Source organism: Nesoenas mayeri (assembly GCF_963082525.1).
Source record: "Nesoenas mayeri genome assembly, chromosome: 5".
Lineage (NCBI taxonomy): Eukaryota > Metazoa > Chordata > Aves > Columbiformes > Columbidae > Nesoenas > Nesoenas mayeri.
The window spans coordinates 26,147,739-26,174,727 of NC_137548.1; the positions used below are offsets into that span (position 1 = coordinate 26,147,739).

General features: G+C 37.3%; 1 protein-coding gene across 3 annotated transcripts in view; it reads left to right on the forward strand.

The window, feature by feature from the left end:
- The window catches only part of SEC23A (SEC23 homolog A, COPII coat complex component), a 31,537-nt gene extending 9,242 nt beyond the window's left edge, over positions 1-22,295 (forward strand). For all 3 annotated transcript variants that reach the window (XM_080346217.1, XM_080346215.1, XM_080346216.1), the window contains exons 5-20: positions 466-702; positions 805-884; positions 1,783-1,927; positions 2,268-2,426; positions 3,263-3,378; positions 5,501-5,624; positions 6,805-6,885; positions 8,607-8,696; positions 10,146-10,252; positions 11,259-11,412; positions 12,122-12,199; positions 13,237-13,398; positions 14,955-15,041; positions 16,491-16,646; positions 17,262-17,327; positions 20,843-22,295. In XM_080346217.1, coding sequence (XP_080202343.1) covers positions 466-702; positions 805-884; positions 1,783-1,927; positions 2,268-2,426; positions 3,263-3,378; positions 5,501-5,624; positions 6,805-6,885; positions 8,607-8,696; positions 10,146-10,252; positions 11,259-11,412; positions 12,122-12,199; positions 13,237-13,398; positions 14,955-15,041; positions 16,491-16,646; positions 17,262-17,327; positions 20,843-20,932 — 1,932 coding nt within the window. In that variant the 3' untranslated portion in view covers positions 20,933-22,295. The remainder of the gene's footprint in view (positions 1-465; positions 703-804; positions 885-1,782; positions 1,928-2,267; positions 2,427-3,262; positions 3,379-5,500; positions 5,625-6,804; positions 6,886-8,606; positions 8,697-10,145; positions 10,253-11,258; positions 11,413-12,121; positions 12,200-13,236; positions 13,399-14,954; positions 15,042-16,490; positions 16,647-17,261; positions 17,328-20,842) is intronic.
- The last annotated feature ends 4,694 nt before the right edge of the window (positions 22,296-26,989 follow it).

Genomic DNA, 26,989 nt, shown 5'->3' on the forward strand with positions numbered 1-26,989 from the left:
CAGCAAAATAAGTTTAGAAAGAATAAAAAGAACCAATGATCTATCTCTAGAGTAAAATTGTAAGGTGAAATGCCACGGAATACCATCAGGTTGGAATATTTTGTAATTCTAGATAGCTTTATGATTATTATGTTCACTTAGAGCAATATAAGCTCATTGTATGTTAAAAGATTTATATAATTGACAGATGCTTCAAAACTATCATTACTTCTGGAAAGAATTTTTTCTTTTCTTCTCTAGCAAGCATTTCAATTTCATGCAGAGTTCATTGTGGTAGGGGTTTTGTTCCCCATTAGCCCTAGATACCAGTTACTGTGTGAGAGGGAGCTAAGTTAAATGGAACATTGACATTATTGGTATGATTAAAATGAAAACTTTTACAAAATGTGCTTTATTTGTTCATTTTTGATCCTGTAAATATTGCGGGATTTGTTTTTCATGTGTTGACATTTGTGTTTCTTAAAGCGTGGTCCTCAGATGCCTTTGATATTTCTTTATGTCGTGGACACATGCATGGAAGATGAAGACTTGCAGGCTCTGAAGGAATCCATGCAAATGTCACTTAGTCTCCTACCACCAACTGCATTAGTCGGTCTCATTACCTTTGGCCGAATGGTGCAGGTTCACGAGCTTGGCTGTGAAGGAATTTCCAAGAGTTATGTCTTCAGAGGAACAAAAGACCTATCTGCAAAGCAGCTTCAGGTAACACACAGAAGTAAACAAAAAGAAATCATTGAGGTGATGATGATGAACTTCAAATGGTTTGTTTACAAATTTTGTAATAATATCTGTATTTGACCACAGGAGATGCTGGGGCTTACAAAAGTAGCTGTTTCACAAGTCGGTCGGGGTCCTCAAGTGCAGCAGCCACCCCCTTCTAACAGGTAATGTGCTTAAAACATCTGAAAAATGTACCTCGACTACACTGATTTACTGGAAAACATGTTTTATGACAGTGAAGACAGTCGACTGGCAGTTGAACCTTTTGATCAGGCACAAATTTACTAGACTAAAGGTTATAACCTGCTTCTTTCCTACAGTTTGCGCTGGGAAGAAAAGACGTAGTGAGTGGCAGTAAAATTATCTGGGTGATGCTTTGGAAATGTTCTGAGAGAATTTTATATAGGCATATTATAGATATGTAAATAATGATGCTTCTGTTGGTTGGTATGCTGGAAAGTGTTAATAACTGCTTTAGTGCCCCTTCCTTATGTGGATATCCAGTTTTGCCTTCACTTTTTCTCCCTCTTCCACTCCTCTCCCGTCTTCTTTTGTCTCTCATTTGGAAATTGTGGATTGGTGTTTCGTTCTCCTGTGTATTCCACTGTGACATCGAATAAACTGATGAAATGATAGAGACACAGTTTTGCAGTCTCTACCTTACAACAAGTAGCTGCATTTGTAGACAGCCTGTAGCAGGGAGCACAATAAATGCTTCACATGTTATTATTTTTTCTGATCTTTAATTTTGACTGAAATAGTGAAACGAATTTCTTTTTGAAATTCACAGGCCATCATCTGCTGCGTTCTTTTGCCTAGATAGGGTTCTTTCTGGATGATGACGAGTCAGCAAGTTTTTGGTTTACAAGCTCTTTGCTGAACTTAAGCTGAGTGTGCTGTCTGTGTAGTAATGCCAAACTGCATTGACTTGGTAATGCAAAGACATTGCTCTGAATGAGTCATTGCTAATATATGTCTAATATTATATGTTGCTAGTGAACAACTGATAAAATTTTTAAATAAAAATTTGACTTTAAACTGATTCCACGTATTTGTTTACAGATTTTTGCAACCTGTGCAGAAAATTGATATGAATCTTACTGATCTTTTGGGTGAACTGCAGAGGGATCCTTGGCCTGTTCCACAAGGAAAACGGCCTTTACGTTCTTCTGGAGTGGCTCTTTCTATAGCTGTAGGGCTCCTTGAGGTAATAGCCTTAACTACAGTTGTGCTAATATGTAAATAGATCATTTTGTTGCAGAAAAGCTACTGCAATCAATGTGTAAAAACCTTAGTATTAGCATATTAGATTTGTGTGATGATTCTGATAGGTATCATCCTTTACATGTATAGAATAATTGTAGGTGTTCATGCATTTTAATGAGGCAAAATTGAGACTTGCATTTAACTGCAGATTTAAGTTTTGGGAGGGAAAATGTACAGTTACTGCTGGAATCCTATTAACATGATAAATACTCGCTACAAACTGAACAAAAGAAATAGTTATGCAAAAGCCCATGGTTTTATTTGTGTTTTATTTCCTGCAGTGCACTTTTCCTAATACCGGTGCACGTATAATGATGTTCATTGGAGGACCAGCTACGCAAGGACCTGGCATGGTTGTAGGGGATGAGCTGAAGTTACCTATAAGATCATGGCATGACATTGAAAAAGACAATGCTAAATATGTTAAAAAGGGTACTAAGGTAAGAGATGTTTTTGGGTGATATTTTAAGCAATTTACCAGTGAGTAAACATTTACATTGTCTGGCACTGTAAAATGCTGTTAGTAGTAGCAAATGTATAAAAAAGTGGGAATTGTGTGATTTTGTTTACCTGTCTCTGAATAGTGCTATGTCTTCAGGAATTTCTTAATAAATTTCAGTATATTGAGTTTGGGCTTTGTCTAGTTCACATTCAAATTGTTTGGAGCGTTTCTCTGGTTTAAGTCAGAGAAGATTTATGTGACTAAATGATATCTCTAGAGTAAGGCTGTCTACTTCTAGTGCAGCTGCTCAAAACTCACTGTAGATGGGGGAGGGTTAGGCAGTAGAGTTCAGGCATAGTTAATTTAATCTTAAATGTACGTCTGAGCAGGTGAACTGCATCCAGAACCTGTGGAATTCATCTTAACTGTTTATAATGGGAGCTTAAACAAATAGCTCAGTCACAGGCACCTGTCATTATAGACACTTGAGATTAGAAAGGTAAATTCAATTCTGTGTGTTGAAACTAGTAGCTAATGCAAAGTTTAAAAAGAAAAAAAATCAAGGTAATTTTCTAGTTTAAATAGCAACCACTGGTCTGTCTAGTGTCAGTCAGGTTCTCAACTGCTGAGGAAAAAACCCCAAAGTGTTGAAAATTGCTGACTTAATTTTAGCTTCAGGAAAAAAAATATTCTTCTGTCTTGTATTAAAATATGATGTGTATAAAGTCTGATAATGTTGTCTTAGAAAAATTTTGGGAGTTTAGGATTCAATATGAAGATAAGGAGAGTTCACATCGTAAATTGCTATGAACTGTATTTTCATCTTGGATTTAGCATTTTGAAGCCCTGGCTAATCGGGCCGCAACAAATGGTCATGTTATTGACATATATGCATGTGCATTGGATCAGACTGGTCTACTGGAGATGAAGTGTTGTCCCAACTACACTGGGTATGTGCCTGTTCATTTTTCAGTAGTATATGAAGATGCAGTTTTTAATTTTTTTTTGATTGTTTAACAGGAAGCACTTACCAAAAACGTTCTGCTACTTTTAAAAAGAAAGACGCACAAACCCACTCTGATACACTGTGATGGTTGCATTTGTAATGGAGTTGTGAAATGTCTCAAGCTGTGGCAAATTTGTCACCACAATTGTGGGTTTAATCAGAAGGGGATTTGCTGTTCTTCTGTTAATATGATCTGTTTGCAGCCTAAATAATATGGATGTCTTTTAAACAGGCAATTTATCCTATGCACTGTTCCTGTTTTTCTTTTTCAATAAGCTGCAGGTTTCTGTAAAGATAAGGACCTGTCATCCTTCCTTTTTTGCTGTTCAGAGTGGTACAAAACCTTGTGTTATTCTTTCTGTCTTGTTGATGCCCTTTTATATACTGTTGTTCATAGGTTCAACTACTGTCTTAGGCGACTATCAGGTACATATGTTGCTCCTGAGTTTTGTTCCATCTGTCCAGTTCTACATTTCAGACATGGTCTTGTATTCCTTCCAGCTTGTCTTGCCATCAGTTCACCTTAATATGATCAGAGCAGGCCCTAGTCTTTCTCAGGAAACCACTCCCCTGTTTTCTGTCACTGTGGATGACACCTTCACCCTTCCTGTTTTCAGATCTGTAGTCTGGAATAGCTTTTGACTCTTGCTTGCATGTTAAGTACCTCATTGATTTTGTAAATCCTGCCAATTCTTCCTCCACATTTTTTCAAAGGCTGTCTTTTCTTTCTGAAAGTCTTTCCTATATTTATAACATTTCATCTTTAGAAGTATAGCCATGTGCTTTACATACCATTTGATTTTTAGGGTAGACTTCTGTATTCAGTCTGGATTCTGTTGCCAAGTTCATTTTTCTTGCTTGTTACTCTTAGCTTTGTCAGTAGCAACTGCAGGTAAAATTAAATGAAACACGTTTGCTTATTAGTTTAATTACTGGTATATCTGCAGATAATGGGCCTTAGTTGTCTGTCAATATCTTCATATGAGAGAGGATCTTAAGCACATGCTACATACTCTGGCATACCAAGAAGAATGAGAGATGCAGCTGCATGTTGTGATGATCATATGCTTCTGAGTTTCAGTGCATAGTAATCACTGCTGGATTGCTTCTTCTTGGAGCTGTGTGTTTATAGCCTTAACTTGGGAGTTTCCACTGCTCAGTATCTTTAAGATTATGACTTTACCTGTATATTTGATTCCTGTTCCTTTTCTGCATCAAACTCAAGCTGTATTTTTCTATAATGTGCATAATTTTTCTGTCTGCTCTTGTGACTCCAGCAAAACTAGCCTTAACATGTAGTTTGTTTCTCCTACACCTGTTCCTGTTTTCTATTTGGTTACATCCTACATACAGGGAGGAATTTCTGATTCTGCGTATGTCTATGTTCTTCTATTTTTGAGTATGCACCTTAAAATTATATAACCTATTTTGAGTGTAATGTTTGACCTATTAACATATTTTACTAATATGGTTTAGTAAAATTTTATTTATTTATTTATTTACCTATTTATTTATTTATTTATTTATTAATAGAAAAGAATATCTCCCATTACTATTTCCTAAATGTAGTGTATGATGTTTTGTGATAAGTGGCAACTGTTGCAGTTACATCCACAGAATATTGCTAAGCATAAAAATAAATCATGCTTCTTGAGCATAGATTTAAACCTGAAATAATGAGTGAACTACACAAAATGATGTGGAACTAAGTTTGGAGTATTGAATATTAGAAGTAAGCTGACTTTGCATTACAAGGTTACAAGACATTTGTAGTAAGTCCAGTATAGCAGTTTTACAGTGACAGATTTTGTTATATATTATAATCACAATGATCTTAAGATGCTGCTTTGGCAAGAAGCTCACTTAAAAATTTCATCTCTAACATTGCAGCAAAATACCAATTTAATGATAGTCCATTTTAAGAAGGCAAAAATGTGCCTCAGAATAAACTGTCTTTAGTTTTAGCCTTTAATAGAAATAAGCTATATAAATCCTGTGTGCTAAATTATTGCATTATAAGTAATCTGTTTTAACTTGAGGGTTTTGTTTGTTCTGTTGTTGCCTAGAGGCTACATGGTAATGGGAGACTCTTTCAATACATCTTTATTCAAACAAACCTTTCAGAGAGTATTCACGAAAGATGTGCAAGGACAATTTAAAATGGGATTTGGTGGCACATTAGAAATAAAGGTAAGAATACAAAAATGCAGCATGATAGTGAAGCACTGGGACCAGGATGGCTATGAACTGTGGAATCTTTGCCCTTTAAGGAATTTTTGGGAACATGTTAAACAGATGTGTTGGGGTTGGATTGGACGTAGCTGTTACTGCCTGGCTTATCTCTTTGCAGTTCTGTGATTGTGTAAATTTGAGTTAGGTATAACAATAATTTCTTCTTACCCTGCATTCAGGGACACCTAAAAGGGAGACAAACTGAATACGTGTCTCTGTTAGAAACTCACAATGATGTCTGCGTAGACTTTGGTATTAGTCATGAGTGTTTCATGAGTGTAGGTCCAGGTTCTCTAGGTAGTCCAGGACAGCTTTCCTTCAGTTTTCCATTATCAAAATCCCTTCTGGCACTTTAACAATGTTCATTTTCACCTCCACTGTTGTGAGAAGCTTAGAGATGCATGTGCTGTAGGTTCAGGTACTGTCTTCTGTGATGGTTCTTGCAAAATATGACAATCCTGCCTTGTAGAAGATATATAGAATATATCTTCTAAAAATAGATATCTCTTCCAACAGAACTCATAAGAGTATGTTCAGTAAAAATCTGTATAAGTTTTTTATTACTAGGACAAATAATTGAACTCTCCTTTTTCATGTACATATTCTTGTGGGTTTTGTTAGAAGATCCTGGAAAATGCAAAAAGGGAGTTTTAGAGGGATGTACCAATCACTACAAACAGGAAAAAGACATCAGAAGAATGTAAATAACTGGATTTTGCTTTTAGCTAAATAAGTTTAGGAGATAGTGTATAAATTAGTTGTGGGGTATGCACAGGGTTATTTTACCAGTCTTCAGTTTTAATTTCGTCTTGTGAATATTTTAATTACTTTGCTAGAAAATAGACATCTCGTATACTTTCTCTTAGGTTTATAAATAACAGCATCTTTTCTCCGTGTTTTAATTTATGCTTATATTGTTGTTTCAGATGTACTAATTGGCACAGCTAACATATATGCTTAAGTGTAGGAAGTGAGCACATGAGAAGTTTCTCTAGATACATCAAGCTTTATTATATATGTAACCTTTCCTAAAGGCATCAAAAGTCTGATACACACTGAGGTTTTCTTTAACTAGTGATAAAATAGGACTGAATTCTTAGTGTGCCAAAATATGTCTGTTTTTCTTCTAAATATGAAGACTTCAAGAGAAGTGAAGATTTCTGGAGCGATTGGACCCTGTGTTTCTCTCAACTCTAAAGGACCTTGTGTCTCAGAAAATGTAAGTAAACTTTGCCGAAAATGAAGGTAATTTTCTGCTGTGGAAAAATAAGGTTTTGGATTTCTGGATTTGAAGAGGAGCTGGAACTCTTCCATAAACGGAACAAATAGTGTTCACTTTTTACTGGTTTTAAATTAAATGCATGCAAGGGACTGTTTTTTGGATAAGCTTCTGTTCGCTGCCAGATTAGATAAGAGTTGTATTAGACCTTGCAAATCCTTTGTTACTTATTTAGGTTTGTCCACTAAGTGGTTGCTTTAAAATTATTACAGAGAAGTTATATGCTGGCATAGCAGAAACCAAGCAGAAAGTGAGTTAGTGTGCTTTATTGTTAAAATCAGAGCTATGTCCTTTTATCCAAAGAGAACCATAAAAATATTTACTTCAGAAAGACTGAGAAAACAGGAGGACACCAGACCATGGAAACATCCCCTTTATCTTAGTCCTGTCTTCCTGTTCTTGTAGCTGTTTCACCAAATGCCCATTGAATTAATTGGTTAGACTATCCAACTATTACAGGCTCCTGAAGCAAGTCCTTTAAATTTACATCAGACTTATATCATTACTTTATTTTCTTATCAAATAATATTATCACAGCTTAATTTTGCATTTGATTACTAATAAAAAACAATTCCTGCCAGTAACCAAAATTTCTTGCATTTGAAAAGTCTCAGTTTTGTTCCTAACAATCTGCATTGTAGAGCACTTGCTAGTATGAAACCAGCTTGAATCAAGTGTTTTTCATGCCTAAATTTTCCTTGTATTTATAATTGCATCTTTGTGAACTAAAGTCTCAATACAATCAGCATTTTTTTTCTAAGTATTCTGTTACAGATTTTATTTCATCATCTGAAGGATTACATATATTAGAATAAAAGTTAAAACCCCCAAACCCAGTAAATTTTACATGTTCTTATTTAAGCTATACGTCTAAATCATAGGAGGTAATAGAAAATTTAATTGTGAATTTGTGTGTTGCCTTGCAATTATATAATGATCAATTTCTATTCCAAAAACCTTTTTGTTGAAATGATCTGATTTAAAGTTTTAGAGGTAAAACATATGAATAAAATATAGATGCATGCAGCTCGTTTAAAGTGGTAACTGGACAATTATTCTAGCCATAACTCTCTTAAGAGTGAATACAAGCACAGTGACAATATCGCCAGCATAATTTTCCTTGAATGTTTTGCAGTTTCTCTGGGTCCATTATGGACGACTGATTATTTTAATTGGTTTCACTGGGTATTGGTGTTGTTTGGATGACAAAAATGAATTGTCACTTGAAATACATCCCTGTCTATGTACAGTTACCTTGTTAGTCACTAGAGACTGTGTAACTATATACTACACACTGTGTAAGTCATCTACTTAAGTTTTACTGTGTGCTTTAGAAGAGTAATTTAACTTATATGTGCTTTTTATCTCTTCTCTTGGGGCTGTTTAAGCAAAGTCTAGTACTTTTTCCTGTTTCTGACCTTTTTTTTCTGTTTTTCCAATGCCATCTCCTTGTCCTTCTAATCTTTTTGCAACCACCTCCTTTTTTATTATTCCTGCATCTAATACTGCAGCTGTTTTTCGAGTGTTTGTCTGAGAAGCTGACAGAGTGAGCAGGGAGGAAACTTGTGACAGAGTAGTCATAAACAATTACCTGTGGTGACCACATGTTCTACTTCAGAAACAAGGTAATACTTCTGATTTGTAATAAAATCTTTCTACAGGAGATTGGAACAGGAGGTACTTGTCAGTGGAAGATTTGTGGACTTAATCCTACTACAACACTGGCGCTGTACTTTGAAGTGGTCAACCAGGTAATGAATATTTGTCTAGTTGTCTACTAAACACAGTAATTTTATGTGTGGCAACTAACCATCATGCAGCTGCTCACTCCCTCTCTCCTAGTGGGATGGGGGAGACAGTCAGAAGAGCAAAAGTGAGAAAACTTGTGGGTTGAGATAAAGGGTATTTAATAAGTAAAGCAAAAGCTGTGCACTCAAGGAAAGCAATACAGGGGGTTCATTCATGACTTCCCATGGGCAGGCAGGTGTTCAGCCAGCTCCGGGACAGCAGGGAGCAGTGTAATGGTTACTTTGGAAGACAAATGACATAACTCTGAAGACCCCCCCACCTTCCTTCTTCTTCCCCAACTTTATACACTGAGCATGATATTATATGGCGTGGACTATCCCTTTGGTCAGTTGGGCTCAACTGTCCTGCCTATGCCCCCTCCCAGCTCCTTGTGCAGCCCCAGCCTTCTTGCTGGTGGGGCGGTATGAGGAACAGCAAAGGCCTTGACTCTTTGTAACCAGCAATAACTAAAACATCCCTGTGTTATCAACACTGTGTCCAGCGCAAATCCAAAAGGTGCCCCCTTACCAGCTACTGTGAAGAAAATTAACTCTACCCCTGCCAAAACCAGCACACTGCTGAAGCCTGTATTTTTGTGTGGTTTTCTCAAGCACAGTAGCAGGCAAGAGGATAAAAACGTGATGAGCAGTTGCCCTGCTTCCTTCTCGTACTTTCCCTTCTTCCAGGTATTTGAAGCTTAGGAACTATGTGAGCTGTCTGTAGTTTCTATGTATTTAGGTTGCTATATTGCATACTTTAAAACCTATGCAAAGCTTTGAAAACTTGAACTTACCTTAGCCATTTTTAATTTTACTTTTTGCATATTTATTTTGGTTTTGTTTTATTAGTAGCTCTAAAACTGGTCTGGTCATGGAATGTAATAGTTGATTTCAATTGTCCTTCTCTTTTGGAATTACTTACCCTGTTAGCAGCATATAAACCTTTATTTCTACTGACCAGAGTTTTGAAATTTCATTTTGCACCTGGATTCCAATCTTTATGATTTGATGGCACTTTCTGGGATTCATTAATCATTTTAGGGTAGTATCACTTTTGTTGCCATGTAATTCTAGTGGATCACATGATGTTCAAAGAGATTCTAATGAAATCAGCAATAGTAACACAAAAGTATTGTATCTATAAGGGTATGTGGAAGGAGAAAGCATTGGTTGCTCTAAAGGTATCTGGCGGAGGCAGCAACTCCTCCTAACGTCCCTTTACAGTCTCCAAGTTTATTGGTGATGTTTAGTTAAGGTGCTCAAATAAAGCACCAGACAATGCATTTATATAACTTAACATTCCTCACAATAGACAGCTTATATTTTTTCTAGTGATATGTTTATACATTTTCACATTATACTGTAAAATCTTGAGATTCCCCTCCATTTATTTTTTTTTCCTTGTGTACATAGCACAATGCCCCCATTCCTCAAGGAGGACGTGGTGCAATCCAGTTTGTGACTCAGTACCAGCATTCCAGTGGACAGAGACGTATCAGAGTGACCACAGTTGCCAGAAAGTAGGTTTTACTCGCAATGAATCATTTTTGAAAAAGCAGGATATGTATTTGCCTTTTATCTCTGGATTATATAAGCAGTCTATTGTTCTGGGATACACAGTGCCGCAGGTGGTGAAGGCATCATCATACCTTTGAGGCAGTTGCCTCTCTGGTTCTGTGGGCCGTTTCTTCTTTGGGAGGTGCAGTGGCTGTATAATGATGTTATGAGAGTGCTCTGAAGTAACCCAAGGGATTTTAGATGAAGAGGAAGCTTTGGGTGAAATTCTGTAGCCTAAACTGAGGAGCTGGTTGGACTTGGGGAATGGCAGAGATCGTAACTTAATTTGAGAGTGTTAGCTGCAGTTCAGGGGGGTGTAAATACCTGTTCTTCCGCGCATAATTTTCACCTGTGGCTTTCTTGGTTCAATTTACTTCACAATTTTAGAAGGTGATCTTTAATATTATGCAGGCATTTTTCAGTGTCTGATGACATTTTCTTTAACCTGAGGGAAATTATTGATTGGTTAGTTTGAGGGAGAATTCAGTTTATGGAAAAAAGCATTGCCCTTACTGTTGATATGAATATTTTGTTAACTCACATTGGTTATATTAGTAAAATCTTCTTGTCGACTGATGAAAAGACAGATTAATAAGCCACCTTATAAATTGTAAAGAGCAAGCAAGGTGCACAAGAAAACTGCTGGTGTGGGAATGTGTGATTAGCTTAATGGACAGTGTTTTCTGTAGCTTAACCTTTCACAATTAATAGTTTTTAATATAATAATTGCTTTCTAAGTGGCATTATGTTTTATTTCGCTGGTTGCATGGCATCTGTACAAATAAGGGACACCTCTAATGAAGAATGGTTAACTGAGAGGCTGCTTATTTACACCCAGTAGATTTTTGAAGTTCTAGCATGAGTTTAACTGCTAACACTTCTTTCTTTGCCTTAATTTTGGAGGGATAGTTTGAGGTCAGACATCTTTCCTGTCGCTGTGATGTGAATACTTGTGTTGTTCTTTTGCAGCTGGGCAGATGCACAGACGCAGATTCAAAACATCGCTGCATCTTTTGACCAGGAAGCTGCTGCAATTCTCATGGCTAGATTGGCGGTGTATAGGGCAGAGACAGAAGAGGGGCCTGATGTGCTTAGGTGGCTGGACAGACAACTTATACGACTGGTAAAAAGACTATATTAAAAGAGTCAGATTGGTTTCTTTTCTCCAGACATATATTTCTTAAATTACTAATGTTCAGTGATTTGTTTCTTTAAACATAAAAAAAAAATGAACCGAGCACTTCATTTCCACAAGTGGGTATGCAAAATTAACTAAGATATTCTATTTTAAATGAAAAAAAGAGCGGATATGCCCTTAGTTTGTTTATGGATGTTTCCTCAGTATTTGGTAATTGCCAACAAATGAGAGAAATTTTAGCATGAGATTAGCAGAAATTAAAACTTTCTTTACTTTCTGCTGCCTGTAATGACATCGTCGATGAAATATTTTTAGAAAAAAAAAAAAAAGCCAAAGTGTCTAGAAAACTATATGGAATTTCTTTATTTTCAAAAGTTGGTTGTTTTTTTTTTTTTTTAAATTTTATTTCTTACTTGTCAGTAAGCACTTATTAATAACTTAATTTTGAACACGTTCTCTATGGCTGTTTAATCATCTAACTCTGTTTAGCAATTTTAGAGAAAAAAACCAAAAAGCCATTAAAGCCTCACACAGAAGGAAATCACTGCTTGTTAAGAGAAGAACTGGTTTCTGTTTGCTTGCAAAGCTGTAAGCGCCTCAGATCGTGTGTCTGTTAAAAACAAACAAGCTTACTTGCTTGGTCATGCCATTACTGTATATTTATTAATTCAGATAATTTTTTGTTTTACTCCAGTGTCAGAAATTTGGAGAATATCACAAGGATGATCCAAGCTCTTTCAGATTTTCAGAAACCTTTTCACTTTACCCACAGGTGAGCAGAAGGAGTGTGTGTCTGGAAGGGATAAAGAGAGTTTGCTTAGTGAAGGAAGAGGCACTGCAGCACAGAGTAAAAGAAAAGCTTTACACTGGATACTGGAATGAAAAGACCTCCCTGCCCCCAGCTACTGTTTGGCATCTGACATTAGGCAAATCACTGCTGTTGTCTGTGCTGCTGTGACCCATTTTGTCCTCTGTCCTTACAGCTAAATTAACTCTGTGTATTTTTTTTTCCTCCTGTAATGGAATTGTCATCTTAGACAAGTTTGTAATTTGGATAATTACACTGTTTTGTTTTGTTTTGTTTTTTTTTCTCTTTAGGGCAGTTTTAATGAAGAAATTTAGAAAACATGAGAAAAGATATAGTTTTGCTTTTTGTTTCTTTGCTCTTTGATTTATAGTACCTGAAAAGAAACACTTCTCTGGTGAAGTGAACTTGAGCTTGACTGTATTAGACTTTGAATAGTTTCTTTGCTAATAATCTGTTCTGATAGATTCCTCCCTTCTGATAGCTCCGGATATGTTGCTTTTGGACTGTTCATAGAATTCCATTATATTTCTGTTCAAGTTACCTACCAATGTATCTCAAGATGTTAAGTGTTGTGGAGCGATTGATTCAGCAATAAGAGGATTTTGCTTTTTTCATTTTACTAACAAAGTTTGACTTCACTGTGATTGATGTTTTTTCTGTTCACATGCACAGCAGCCTCCCTGTTAGGAACATGAGAACTTAAAGTAAGGGCTTGGCAGTATTCAGTCATCCTATTTATCAGTTAGTACTGAAGAAGAAGAAATATTGAACTTTCCTTTTAATTCAAAGCTGCTTTGTAGGTTTATCCATTCTGATGTCTCTGTCTTATGAGAGTATGTAAAAACTAGCAAAGATGCAAACACAAGTTAAAAATGTTGAAGGACTTGGAATTCAATTTTTTAGTGGCATAGCTCTCATGTAGTTTGTGGAAAATATTTATCTCCTTGTACAATTCTCCTTTTGATCTGTGAAAGTTTAAACAAATGGTTTTTGTTTTGCAGTTTATGTTTCACCTGAGAAGATCTCCCTTCTTACAAGTTTTTAACAACAGTCCAGATGAGAGCTCCTACTATCGGCATCATTTTATGCGTCAAGATCTAACCCAGTCCCTTATCATGGTTCAGCCAATTCTTTATGCCTACTCTTTCAATGGACCTCCAGAGGTATCATTATATCTAACATAACAGTAGGTTAAAATATGCTATTTTGAGAAAGGGGTGATGATTGTCCTCACTGTGACATGTTGTAAAATGTGTTAGTTTAAAATTTATTGCATGAGAAAGAATATTCATTTAATATAGAACGTACTATGAACAAGGCATATCTCAGAATTCTGATTTAGCATAGTCCTGAGAAGAGAAGTCACTGTGTGAAATTATGTTTTAAACTAAGGAATGGTATTTCTTTTGTTAGGTTTTGAGAGCCATAGGAGTTTGGGGTTTGTTTTTGTGGTACCAGAATGAAAACGTCAACAAAAATGTTTTTAATTCACAATGTACTCTTTATGTAGAGTTTGAAAGAAAAGTTGGGTTTTTTGAAATATACAAAATTCACTCTGTGTGAACACCTTCATCCAAAGCTTCTGATTCTGATGTGGTTACCGTTATGTATATATTTGGTACAGAACCTTCCAGCTGACCTTATTGTGGCACGTTCTGTATAAACCTAAAATAAAAAAATTGTTTACCAAGAAGCTTGTGAAAGAAGTGTAACATCCTGACCACAAAACTAGTCTGGCAGATAAGAGTGAGGAAATGGTAAGACAGTGAAAATAAACATTGTAGGCAAGGATCTTGGCAGGTTGGAATTCTCACTGTTGTTAGGGTTTTGTTGGTTGTTTTTTTTTTTTTTGTTCTTTTGGTTTTTTTTTCTTGTGTGTGTGTGTTTGTTCTGTTTTTTTGCTGTGTAAGTTTAAAAAACGACTTTTAAAAGTGGAGTTTAAAGTGATGAGATGGTTTGTAAAGAGCTACTCATGGGTGTAAGATCACTTTCCCATGTATGAATAACAATTAGTCATGTGGGTGATGCAGTGGTGAAGTATGATCAAGCGGGAACTGTCACCTCAGTGTAGAGTGAGTAATTAACTTCCTTTTTGATTCTTGGAATTGTCAATATTTTTGTTATCTCTAATTAGATTGATCCAATTCAATCACACGGTACTGATTCAGTTAAATAATATTGTGCCAATATAGTGTCACGGCCCTTAAAAAGGTGAATTAAACCTTCAACATTATGCTAGATTTCATAAATTCATAAATCATGAATGTACAGTATTGGTGGATATATATGGACAGTAATAATAGGTGCAAGAAGACAAGACTAAAAAAACCCCAAACAACTCTCAACCCCCAAATCTTATACTTGAATAACTACTGAATCTTTATACTTTTAAATGTCATTTAAATTAGTGGCATTGTATCAGTAAATATGGAGGTACTTGAAAGACTAGAAAAGGGCATAATAATGAAAGAGGTTGCAGCTCTTGAATACATTTTTTTACTACTTCCGTGAAATTATATTCAGAACCATGGTGGATAACTTTAGAATGAGATTGTGTGGCTTGCAGATATATAACATGAAAACAAGCAAATACGGAGCTTTAGTAAGTGATTGAAAAAGTTCCTAAGCTTCAGTGTCTGATTCAAGAAGCTGGTAGTGCCATTTGGTTGCTCATTTCTGCATCGATTGGTAATTTTTTTTTTTAATTTTTAAATCTTAGCCTGTTCTTCTGGATAGCAGCAGCATTTTACCAGATCGCATTCTCCTGATGGACACTTTTTTCCAGATACTTATTTATCATGGAGAGGTAAGATTTGTAATTTCTTACGTAAATATTCTTTTTCTGTAGGAGTCTGAAAGTTGAGCCCCAGTTCTAATACACTCCCATCATTGACCTCTCATCTGCATAGCTGATACCAGACTCCTGATTCATGTTCATGGTTTGATGACCTGACATGCCTACACACAGACACCTGACATTGCTTCATGTTTCAGTCCTGCTTGTTATGATGGGTTTAAGAGGAATCAACTTCAATATTCAGATTATTTGTTTAGATCAATAATTTTACAGCTTTTGAGAGTGTTATGCCCTGCAAGCCTCCTGCTTTTCACTCATTTGTTTTTGACCTTCTTCAGGGATATGTAGTCAGAACACCAACTTCTGTAGTCATCTTTCATCTGTACTGTCTTGGAGGAATGAAACTGCTCCTGGCAGTTAGATGGACAGACATTCCCTAGTAATATAAATATAAATGCTTGTGACTTGCTAGTGCTCTGCTTCCCTGGAGGAACCAAACTGCTGCTTTTTACTGCTTTGTGACTGTAAATGTTTCATAGCTGAGAGTTTGAGAAATACTGTTCTGGATCATGTCCTCATAGCTGCACTTTTAAAAATGGTTATTAAACTTTAATACTTCTTAAGTAGAGAAATGTTCTCTGTATTTTTGTAAGATGCTGTCAGGAAGCAGCAGTGGCGGGCTACTCCCAGAGCACGACAGAGCAGAGCAGTTTGTGGGCAGCAGCCAGGCTCAGCTTCCAGTCAAGGTCATCAGACAGTCAGTGGGGATGAGGCAGATCCCGGTTCAAGCTGGGAAGTCAAGTCCCCGGGTGAGGGTCCAGACGAGTGGGCTGCATGGGCAGGTACAGGCCTGGCTGCCGCATAGCTCAGGCAGGAGCCAGGAATGAGCCTCAGCTTAAAAGCAGCTGCCAAGCAAAGGAGGGGAAACTCCTGCTGGGGCTCCCTCCAGGTCTTTCCTAACAGCAGCCTGGATTGGTGAGCTGACCTTGACCACTCCCAGAATGTCAGGAGGCTGTGCTACAGGCTCTGAAAGATAAGCATCAGTATAAATATTTATTTCTTATATATCATAGATATTTGAACCTGCTTTAGCAGGCGGGTTGGACTAGATGATCTCCAGAGGTCCCTTCCAACCCAAACTGTTCTGTGATTCTGTGATGTCTTATATGCATATTGGAGAACTGTGAATAGTATCCTTGACCTCATGAACTAAATATTTAGCATACAAAGGATGGCAAAATAACAGACAGACCACAAATTGTTAGAGTTAAAAAAAAACTAATGGTATAGTACTTGCACATCTTGGCTTTTCAAAGTTAATGTGCATACTATAGGACAGAAAGGGATAAATGATAGAAAAGAGGCCAGCAATGGCACATTTTCGCCTGAAAAGACCTTCGTATTTTCTAAGAAAGACTGGTGAATCAATTCTGAACTTCTTTCTTCCCCCATCACCAGACCATAGCTCAGTGGCGTAAATCAGGTTACCAAGATATGCCGGAATATGAAAATTTTCACCACTTGCTACAAGCTCCAATAGACGATGCCCAAGAAATTCTCCATTCCAGATTTCCAATGCCCAGATACATTGATACAGAACATGGAGGAAGTCAGGTATGGTGAAGTATATATTACGTAATCTAAGAGGTGATGTATTAGTGATGTCATGATTCTTTTTTTCAGTAGTAAACATGCATTTCTGTGCTAAAATATGTGTAAATTACAAGTGAACATTTTGAATTTTAAAGCTTTTACAGAGACAGATATATAATAGTAGGTTTTTGCCTAATTTGTGAATCCTATTTTTTATTACTATTTTTATCATACTGACTTGGACTTGGACTTGTGTGAGATGTGTACAGCAAAAAGTTAGTGCATGTCAGAGTCTGTGGACCATTACCAGAGTTTTTCTTTGTGTTATTTTTTTTAAACTTCTTAATTGCTATCTTACTGATATTCACATTTGCTTTGCTAGTGTTTAGAAAAAAGCAAAAAGCTTACTTTGTGCTGCATTGAAAAGTTGTTAGCAGTTCTCCATCATAGCTGTACAATCCAGGGAGTGGCTTTATTTATAAAAGTTCTCTTTGCTCTTCTGAATAGGTATCTGTGCACATTTTAATCTCCAAATAACAGAAATCACGTATTTAGTACACATGTACATTTTCTTTTTATTATAAGAAACTTGTATTTGAGAAGGTTAATTTATTGCCTGTGTTTTGTTTTTTAAAGGCTCGGTTCTTGCTTTCCAAAGTAAATCCCTCTCAGACTCATAACAATATGTATGCATGGGGACAGGTAAGTAAGAATCTGTTGATGAAGCTTGTATGCGTGATTTTGTTTTTCACTGTTTCAGAAATTGAGTGACACATTGTGTACATAGAAGTAATAATGCCCAGTTTTGAAACTGAAAAATAAATGCAGTTTTGGCCTGATGCCACCAAAATTGCAAAAGTTAAGAAAAATGGATTTAATTTCTTCAGACAAAAATGATCTGGTTTGGTCTTTTAAGCTTGTATTAGGCTGTTCTCATGTCTACCATATTTCTTGGACAGAGACCTTCATACTCCTTAGAATGAGAGCACTTAGCACACTTAAAGACTAAGGGGCCTTTTTGCCATAGGGGAAATAAATTTTGAAGTTAGTTATAAGCAAGAACTGAAAAGTACACCAGCACTGATGTTTTCCAGAATTTTTGTGGCCTGGGTGATCCTGAATCAGTCTTTCAAATCTTATATCTTTAGGAAGGAAGTTACATGAGAGCTCGAAAGTTAGACTTTCTGGAGCATTTTGTGTTCTTGAACCTTGCATCCCAGTTCCATGTTCTTCCACTTTCAGCTGTTTTAGTGGGAAGAGAAACAGTGCTGTGGGTGAATGCTAGTGCAGTGTCATTTTCTTGTGAAAAAGTAATGGCATCACACAGTTGAAGCTACATTCTAACTGTACTTGTAGAGTATTTTGCTAAAGGGTACAGTGTTCAAGTTATGAGGGAAGAGAACTCTGTAGCAATTCTATGGCAGTGATTGTTGTCAGGTAAGTTTTCACAGGGATGTGTTGGTTCTAATGAAGCTTTTGGCAACGAAGGGCACTGAGATCCAGAATTGAAAATCCTTGAAGACTTTGTATTGAGTCAGGGACAGCACGATTTGAACCCAGCTCTCTTACCTCCAAAGCTGATAACCTGAGCAGCACTTCATGTTTCCTCCACAGCATGCACACAAATCCTGTAGTTTGAAAGGTCTTTTTTTAATCTAAACATTACCTTTTGAAGTTTTGACATTTTCAACAGTACAGGACAACTGTTTCCTCCTCATTTATTAATAATAAGTAAGCAAATGAAACAGTATACCAAATATAAATGCAAATACAAACAATTATCGAACTGATCTCTAATTAAATTGTTCATGCTGGACAAGTGAGACTCTTTGATACATTTTAGGAAGCCCAGCTTTCCCTTCTAATTTTGAAAATAATTCAGTTCTGGGGTAACATAAGAAATGATGTATTAATCTCCCCAGTAGTATTGCAGCATGTGTGCTCAGCATAATGTCTGCCAGTGACTGCAGGGTTTTTTGTTAACAAAGTTGAACCAATTTTAGATTATGAAATGAGAAATATAAGTGCTTGTAGAAAATTTTTAAATGAGTTTATTTTGCTCTTATTTTTCTCATGAGCTACATGGATTGTTTAATGTATTTTTTATTTTGTGCATAACCGAAAGTCTACAGAAAAATTTGCTAGTCCACATTGACCTGAAGAGGGCACCCGCATACCACTGAAACCATGTTTCAGGAAGTGATGAATTTTGACTAGTTTGGGTTTTAATATTGAAAGTAAAGATTTTTTTTTTTTTAACTTTAGCAGGTGGGTGCCTTATATAGTATAGAAACATTTGCAGAAAATAATGGCAAACTTTTCATACACCTCTGTTATATTGGTTAGTCTTTGAAGATGCAGTTGAAATTTTCAGGTTATATTGGATGTGACATTTATTTGAGAATGCGTTTTTTTTCAGCTTTTTTTAAAAATATTTTTTTGCCTTGGTAACTATGGGGAATTTGCAACATGAAATGAAGAGGTCAGTGGGACAAATCTTATCAAATGCCCAGCTAGATGTCACTGAATCACTGTTAATTAAATTTAAGTTCTTATGCCTTGGCTCAAAATTTTTTTAAACAGAAAACAAAACTTAAGGTGGTCTCTGAAAGACTGAAGTGAATTCTTGTGTACTTTTCAGACTTGTACATTGTGACCTTGCTGGATTTCACTTGATTCTCCAGCAAATCAAATACTCTGCTACCTTACTAGAATGAGGGGTTCCCAGTCTTCAGAGTAAAGCTGCTGCTGCTGGGGGTAACCTCAGGAACAGTCTGTGCATTGGTTTTAATTACCCTGGATCACCACGAGCAGTCATTGGGAGGGATCTCTTTTCTTAGGGGTCTGTCAGTGCCTTTGGTTTATTTACTGGAGGATGATGTGCTGTTCTCCAATGCATAAGACACGAGGTGGCGAATTATATCCTGCTCAGAATTGAACTACTTGTAATTCCCTTGTGGCTTCTTACATAAGGGAGCGCAGGCTTAGCATTTGGCAGTCTTGGAAATAGGTAGAACATCCTTTATTCTCGTCTTGCCACCATCAGCTGATAGACAATTCCTGCCCTTCCCTAGGAGTGGCCATGTATTGGGTCAAGAATATTGTAGTGATCCGAGAACTCTTACTGCTTCTGGATTTGTCCTTTGATCATTAACCAAGGACTGGTTTTGGCCAGTTCTCAAAAAGGACTGGTTTTGGCCAGTTCTAAGCATCCTTGTTAAGACTTTCATGTCTGTATTTTGGAAGATTTTGTAAGTGTTCAGACAGCGCTGATTTAATTTGGAAATGTGAGTGCTTAGTACCTTTGAAAAGGTTGAATGTTTGAGATTTACAGGAATTCTTTCTACATCTGTAAATGGCAGTAGTAGTAATGGCAGGAAGTAATGGCAGATTGGTTTCAGAGGACTTAAGAAAGTTACTATGTAACAGTTGCAGAGTTGCCAACTGCTGTTTTGCTTAGACTGTAAATTTGTTTAAAAATAATAATTTGAAAATGACGATTTTGAACTTCTTGGAATTCTAAAAATTACCTCTGAGGTCAAAAAGTAAATTGTGAAAATCCACCCTAGAGTTGTGGGGTTTTTTTAATCTTTTGTGGGCTGATTTTGCAGCGCCGTGACCCTCAGGTATTGGTTTTGGTGTTTCTCTGAGGTGGCACAGAGCTGTAGGAAAGGTTTGGCCAGGATTTCCTTCAGAAAGCCAGTTGACCTTCACTCTGTCAAATCAGACCCTTAGTGTATTTGTTTCTTCCTTTTGTAATTTTGATATGTCTGGAGTCCAGTGACAGATACTGATTTGTTAGTTGTGTCACTTGGTTGTCTCTGTTTCTCTCGTCTTTGCTCCACTGAGGTAGGAATGATACAGGAATTGTGGTGTGGAAGTTCTATTTACTTCCAAAAATTTGTGAGGTAGCATTTGGCAGCTGTCAAAAACTCTATACAGTGGTCGTAAATGTCTTGCTATACTGCAGCCCGTGGCTGTATGCATTAAAGTGGAAGAGAGTGTAGTTATGGCTTATGCCTGAATTTATGTAAGCATATGAAAATTTATGTAAATGTATAGTCTGCTGGTTTTTGTCAGAGGATTTCAACAATGAGATGCTTCTAAGGTCTTTCTAAATATGTAAAGTGTTTATTTAATGGAACGTATTGTGCTTTAAGATGCTTTTTCTTCACAAAGAATATAATCAGTTCTCCTCATTTCCTTTTATGTTACAGGAGTCTGGAGCACCCATTCTTACTGATGATGTCAGCTTGCAAGTATTTATGGATCATCTGAAGAAACTTGCTGTCTCTAGTGCTGCCTGAGATTCTGCAGTGCAGTAAAGGCACAGATAAGCTGTAGCCATATTTCAGCTTTTTCTCATTTACACTTTCCCATGTCTCTTGTGACAGAATGCTCTGATATGCACAAGCTGCCTGACTAGATATAAAGCAGTGTTGTTTTCGAAGAAAAGCTTTTGTTATCAGCGAATGTTTTAATGTGAACTGCAGTTTGTAAAAATGACAGGTAGTAGATTAAGTTATAATTAGAGGAAAAAGAACAGTCACTTTGATTACTGTGATACTATAATTATTTTGAGATCATTTATAACAACATTGAGATGTGATTTCAGTTTCCCTTTTAAATGGTTGAGGTTGATTCTTCTCTGCACTACAAAGGCACATTGAATAATAAAGGAAATCTTTGGTGATGTCGGGCTTTCCAGACTGCCATATGACTACTTTTATTACTCAATTTGAGCACGAGGTGAACAAAGAAGCAACAAAAAGCATATAAAAATAGTATGAACTCAGTCTTTTGACTTAGGCTGCCGAACTTTTCTTTCCTGCAGAGATATTATTGTTCATGTTCATTTTAAGAGTATTTAATTTCAAATATTTTTTCCCACTTACCCTTCTTGATTATTTGTGAACAGAGTTTTTCTTTATTTTCACATAAAGAATTTGAACAGAAAAACTAAAAATGTTATTGCACAAAATTTAAATCCACATGTTGTATTTTTGACAAAAGTGTATATTATCAAACATGATAACAGATGAAGATGCTCAAAAGTTAACATTTTTAGCTTGAGCTAAGAAATCCTACACTACCAAAATGAACTGACTAAGGGTACAGCCTTGATTTTTGTCTTGGCTAGTGTATACTTAAAAAAATTCATATATTTACCTTCTTTATTATTGCCTTATGATGTTATTACACTAATACATAACACTGCACATCTGCTTTTTGGTTTTGCATCCTTTTTATTATCAATTCAACAGGTTATAGTTCTTGTTGAAACAGTATTATATAGAATTTGATGTCATTAATTTGATATTTAGTTCATACTTGATTTTTTTTGGGTGTGGATGAATTAGTATGATTTCCAATTTACTTGTTGAAGTTTACACATAAACCAGATGTTTACATAAGTAATATGACATTTGGACAAGTAATGATGTGAAATGTGGTAGTGGGCAATAAAGAAATGTGCCAAGTCTAGAGAAAGAGGGAGAGTTTTGACATAGGAAATTAAATCATAAACTGGTGTAATAACATGAGGGTTTTTTTTCCTGTTTTCTGTAAATTCTCAAAAAATTGATGAAATCAAATGCTCCCCATTTCTTTGGTCTTAATGAGATGGGCTCCTTTTGCCTCAGTACGAATAAAATACATGTTTTTCTCTCACTTTTTTATTGTGCTGGTTTCTGTCAGTGCTTGAAATGGAATGTGGAAATAAAGGTAGTAATGATAAAATTTAGAATAACTTCACCACTTTGATTCATCTGGTAATTGCTATCAAACTTGTTTAAATTCCACAGATGCTGAACTGTTCACTCTAGTAGCAGTTTAGGAGATAAAAATTCGGTAGCCCTCTTGAGCGTGTTTTTTAGCTAATAAACAGCTTAAAAAAATCTTGTAATACTAAATATGTCCAATATGTTTGGCAGTTAAATATTGTTGGACTAGCAATTCATCGCCAAGTGATGAACTGATTTATGAAATGATGAAATGATGATGAAATTATAATGGATGGGTTTTTTGTGCTTTCCTTCCTACCCTTTCATCGGCTTTCACCCTGTAATAGGTTCTTTTATCCAATCTCTTGACAACATTAGCTTCTTTTGTAGCTTCAAGTATTTAGCATTGTCAAAAGATTTTTTTGAAAATCCTAATATGTCTGAGGGATTACCTTTACCAACCTGCTTATTCATCTCTTCCAAAGAGTCGGTGTGGTTACTGAGACAGGATTCGCCTTTGTAGGAAGCATACTGACTCTTTCCCAAAAGCCCATGTCTATCCATAGGCTTGTGAGTCTTGCTCCTCGTCAGAGCCTCCATCCACAATCCCAGGAGGGAGACAGATCAGACTCAGCAGTCTGGAACTTGCAGGATTCTCTCAACAGTCCTTTTTGTGGGTGAGGGTGATGGGGCAGCAGTCTGCCAGTCATCCGGCAGAGGGACTCTGTGGTGAGTTACACATGTCCACTGGCACCTCTGCTCTTCGATGTCTTGCTGCCTTCAGAACTCCTGTGAGAAAGCCATCCAGTCCTGGTAACTTGTTAACATCTCATTCATCTACTTGATCTAATACCTTTTGCATATTTACATAGATCGGGTGAGCTACACCAGGGGAAGTAATCTGTTTGTTATGAGTGAGTACTGATCAACATTTAAAGTTAAAACAGTTTGTTGTAGGGTTGTGCTACAGGAGAAAGTGGTTTGAAAAAGATAAATTGCTGCTATTTGCAATCTTTGCTAGCATCTGCATTACTAGATTTCGTGGTGAAGAGATGCTACCGATCTGTGCAGTATCTATGACACATTGCTATCTGATCACAGGGGCTAGTTGACCTGTTTGACTATGATAGCAGGCTTTGCAGTGATTTCTTTAAATATTTAGTTTTGGCTAGACACAGATTAGAAATTGGAGGAAGAGTAGGTCAAATGTTCTTGTTGAAAAACTCAAGGCCTTGAAAGAAGTGGCCTTCTGCAGGACAAGGGATAAAACAGATGCTGCCTGTTCTGTTAATGACTGGGAAGCCGAAAACTGAAAATTCTACATGGGCAGTCAGAGGTAGGGGAGAAAGCAGTTGCATACTGCTTTCTCTGCTTTGTTTGGCTGGCTGAGAGTTTTAGAACAGAACAAAATCTGTTCTTGATATAAACATTCTCACTGGATGCCTGTCTGCCTGAAGCATTGTCATCTGGGAAGGACTTTTGTCTCAGAGAGCAGCACGGGTGAATCTGAAGTTAATGTTTTGCCAGGATCATGAAATCAGATAGAGGCTCCTGGCACTGTAACAGCTGTTCATGTTCTTAGATATGCTTGTTGATGGTGTTTGGACATCATATAAAAAAGCACATTGTGATTGGCAGTCCTTGCATTGTGCCTGGTCGATAAGGCACTTATTTCTGGCTTGCTGCCTTTTTCTCAGGACAACTTTTCAGGCTGTATGTGATACACAAACATCTGAATTTTTCTTCTCTTTTCATTGCCTCAAGTCCTGTACTTAACAGTCCATTAATTATGTCCACTTACCTTCCATGTGTTTAAATGAGCCCACAACACAAAGCTCTTACTGCTGGCACATGAAAGATTAGGTAGAAGTTTGCTGGGCCTTGTAAGTGTGAGAACTGCCCTTCACTCAGGAAGAGAAATGGTGTTTAAACTCTGTTTTGGAATGAGCCACTTAGAGCAATAGAAACCGTCATCCAAAATGTGGAGGATGACTCCATATTTAGATGTATAAAAGCCTCAAAGCTCTAAGTGCTTCTGACTGAACCTCAAAACCAGACTCTTAGCTGTCTGCACAGAGATGTGCATGCTAGAAAGAAGGCTGGGACATCCCCTGACAATGCTCTGCTCTTTCACAGGTGAGCAGGTAGCAAACTTCTGCTGTTTGGTTTCTTGCTGACTGGTAAATTTTTTTCTGCTGTGATAAATGTCCTGGCATGGCCACTACTCGCCCCCCACTTCACAGGATTGGGAGTGGCACAGCTGGTATGTTAAGAACCTTTGGAAATAATTTACAGTAACTGAATCCATGTTATATTACAGCTTTGAGATCTCTTTTTTTTTTAAATGAGGATTTTTTTAGGTTCCCTGTATTTATTTCGTTATTATTTTTAAGTAATTTGCTTTCCTCATGCTTGGGAAAAGGGAGTGGATTGATCACTTTAGACTGACACCTCCTGTTTGGATGCAATATCTCACAAGGTACCAGGTTTAGACACAGATTTAACAAGCTCAACAAAAAGCTGAATTGCTTGAAGGCATGTGGATTTGCCTAGAAATACAAATACTGTCAAATTCCTGGAACCTCACAGCTTGGTCTGTGAGACTATGACATCTGTGAGTGCCCCATTGGCTGCCGCCAACACAAAATGGTGTGTTTGGAAAGTTGCATTTTCCAATATTCTCTCTTTTCCACAGTTAGTTGATGAATACTGACCAGGAGCCTATCCTGTTCTTTTACCAAATCTGAGGCAAACAACTACCTTATCCTCCTGTCAGATTGTGACACACAGTAGTATCGAGCTCACTTTGGCTTTTGGCATTTTGGGTTCATACAAAAGTTAAATGGTACATGAAAGCCAACAAGCCTGAACAGAACAGATGGAAAAAACAATGAAGCTGTTGCACTGCTCTGAATTGAATGTAAAATCTTGTTTAAAATGGCAGATTGTGCCTAATAGTGCAAACTTTTGTCCGAAGAAAGGACCATGATGCTAAAAGATAAACAATTACATCAGTGTCCATAAATTGATTTTTGGCAAAAATGAAGCAAAATAATCACTGTACCCTTTAAGAGTGGAGCCTGTCCTCAACACCTGCAGATATTCCATCATGTGTGTCTTTCCATCCTGTCCCAGGACTGCCTGGGGCTATGCTGCTGCGTGGCAGGTTGCCATGAAATGGGTAAGAGTTTGCTTGGAAGCTGAGCTGATGTGTGTGGAATGAGCAACAGGCTGTCCTCTGCCTTCCTCGGGGGAAATGGCTGTGTTGTGCCATGGTCTGCAGTCAGCTTCATGCATTATTTTCCCAAATACTACCAACAGACAACCGCCCAGGGGATTAGCCACTTTCAAAGCATGCACAAAAATTATGCTATCAGGGTAGCCTGGAACCATAATGCTTCTTGAGCTGGGGTTGAAATAATGCAGGAAGAGCCTCTGTGGTCCCTGAACGTCTGCCTCCATCTAGGTTAGAACTCTCCTCTCTGTGGTTGCTGACCTTTCAACTTCGGGAGAGATGCCAAGTGACTCATGGGCCACAGTTTGCACTTTACAGGTAGCATGTGCAACTGTATTGCTTTCGTAGGTTTATTAATAAAAGTTTAGCAAGGGAGCATAGCCATGCGTGAAAAATAGAGGCTAGATGGAGACCCGGAAGAGTTTGAGTGATACTAGGTTGGTATGAAGTAGCCAATCTAATAATTAAAGTACTGAATAAGAAGAGATGACATTTCTAGGATTCAACTGTGAGCTCCTTTTCAGCTGCATACTGGGGCTGGGACGTATTTCAATGTTTTTGTTAGTAGCACAGACATGTTTTCAGCCTTGGCTCTGGATGGGTATGAACTTTGAAAGACCCTATCCTGTATGACCTGAAAAGAGTGTTACTATGGGAGAGGGATTTTTTAATTTTTCGTGCTACAGAGATCAGCATTACAGGGTGGCTTGAATCACTAACTGAAATGTGGACAGTTTAAACTGAGATACCCTAATCTGCAGACATGACACACCTGGCTAATGGAGTAGAGTTATAGGTGGTTTGTAGCTCTGCTGATCTTTATTAATCTCAGAGCAAGTGTGTTTTTGTTAATGCTGCTTTTTAGAAGGACTTGTATTACATTTTTCGAGAAAACTTACAGGAAGTTTATAGGTGGGCAAAATACTACTTGCTACGTCTTTTTTGTGTGCCATGGAACAGGTAAAAGAGCAGTGGGTGACCCTCCGATCTGTTCTTGTTACCACAGTCGCTGTGAGCCCCGCTCCTGTTTGCCCAAGCGCAGATGTGAAAGGCTGTAAAGGAGAAGCACTGAGAGCCAGCCAGGCTGCCAGTCAGTGGGCCAGGCTGGGACCATGAGTTGCTGAGGAGCTTGTGGTTTCAAGCAATGTTGCCAGTCTAGTTAAGATAAAAATGTGACCCTCCCATGCGAGTTGCTGTAGTATATCCTCTCGCTCCAGGTATTTACACACTGCACTGAGGGGGAAAAAAGTGCAGCTGGACCTAGCGCTGTGGTGTGAGCAGTGCTGCCGTACACGAGGGTACAACTCCATGTTTCAGGCTTGCTCCCGCTCCTCTGCAGCAGGAGGAGGGAGATGGGGGTGACACCCTTTAAATGGTGGCACTGAACTGAACAATGGAACTGTACT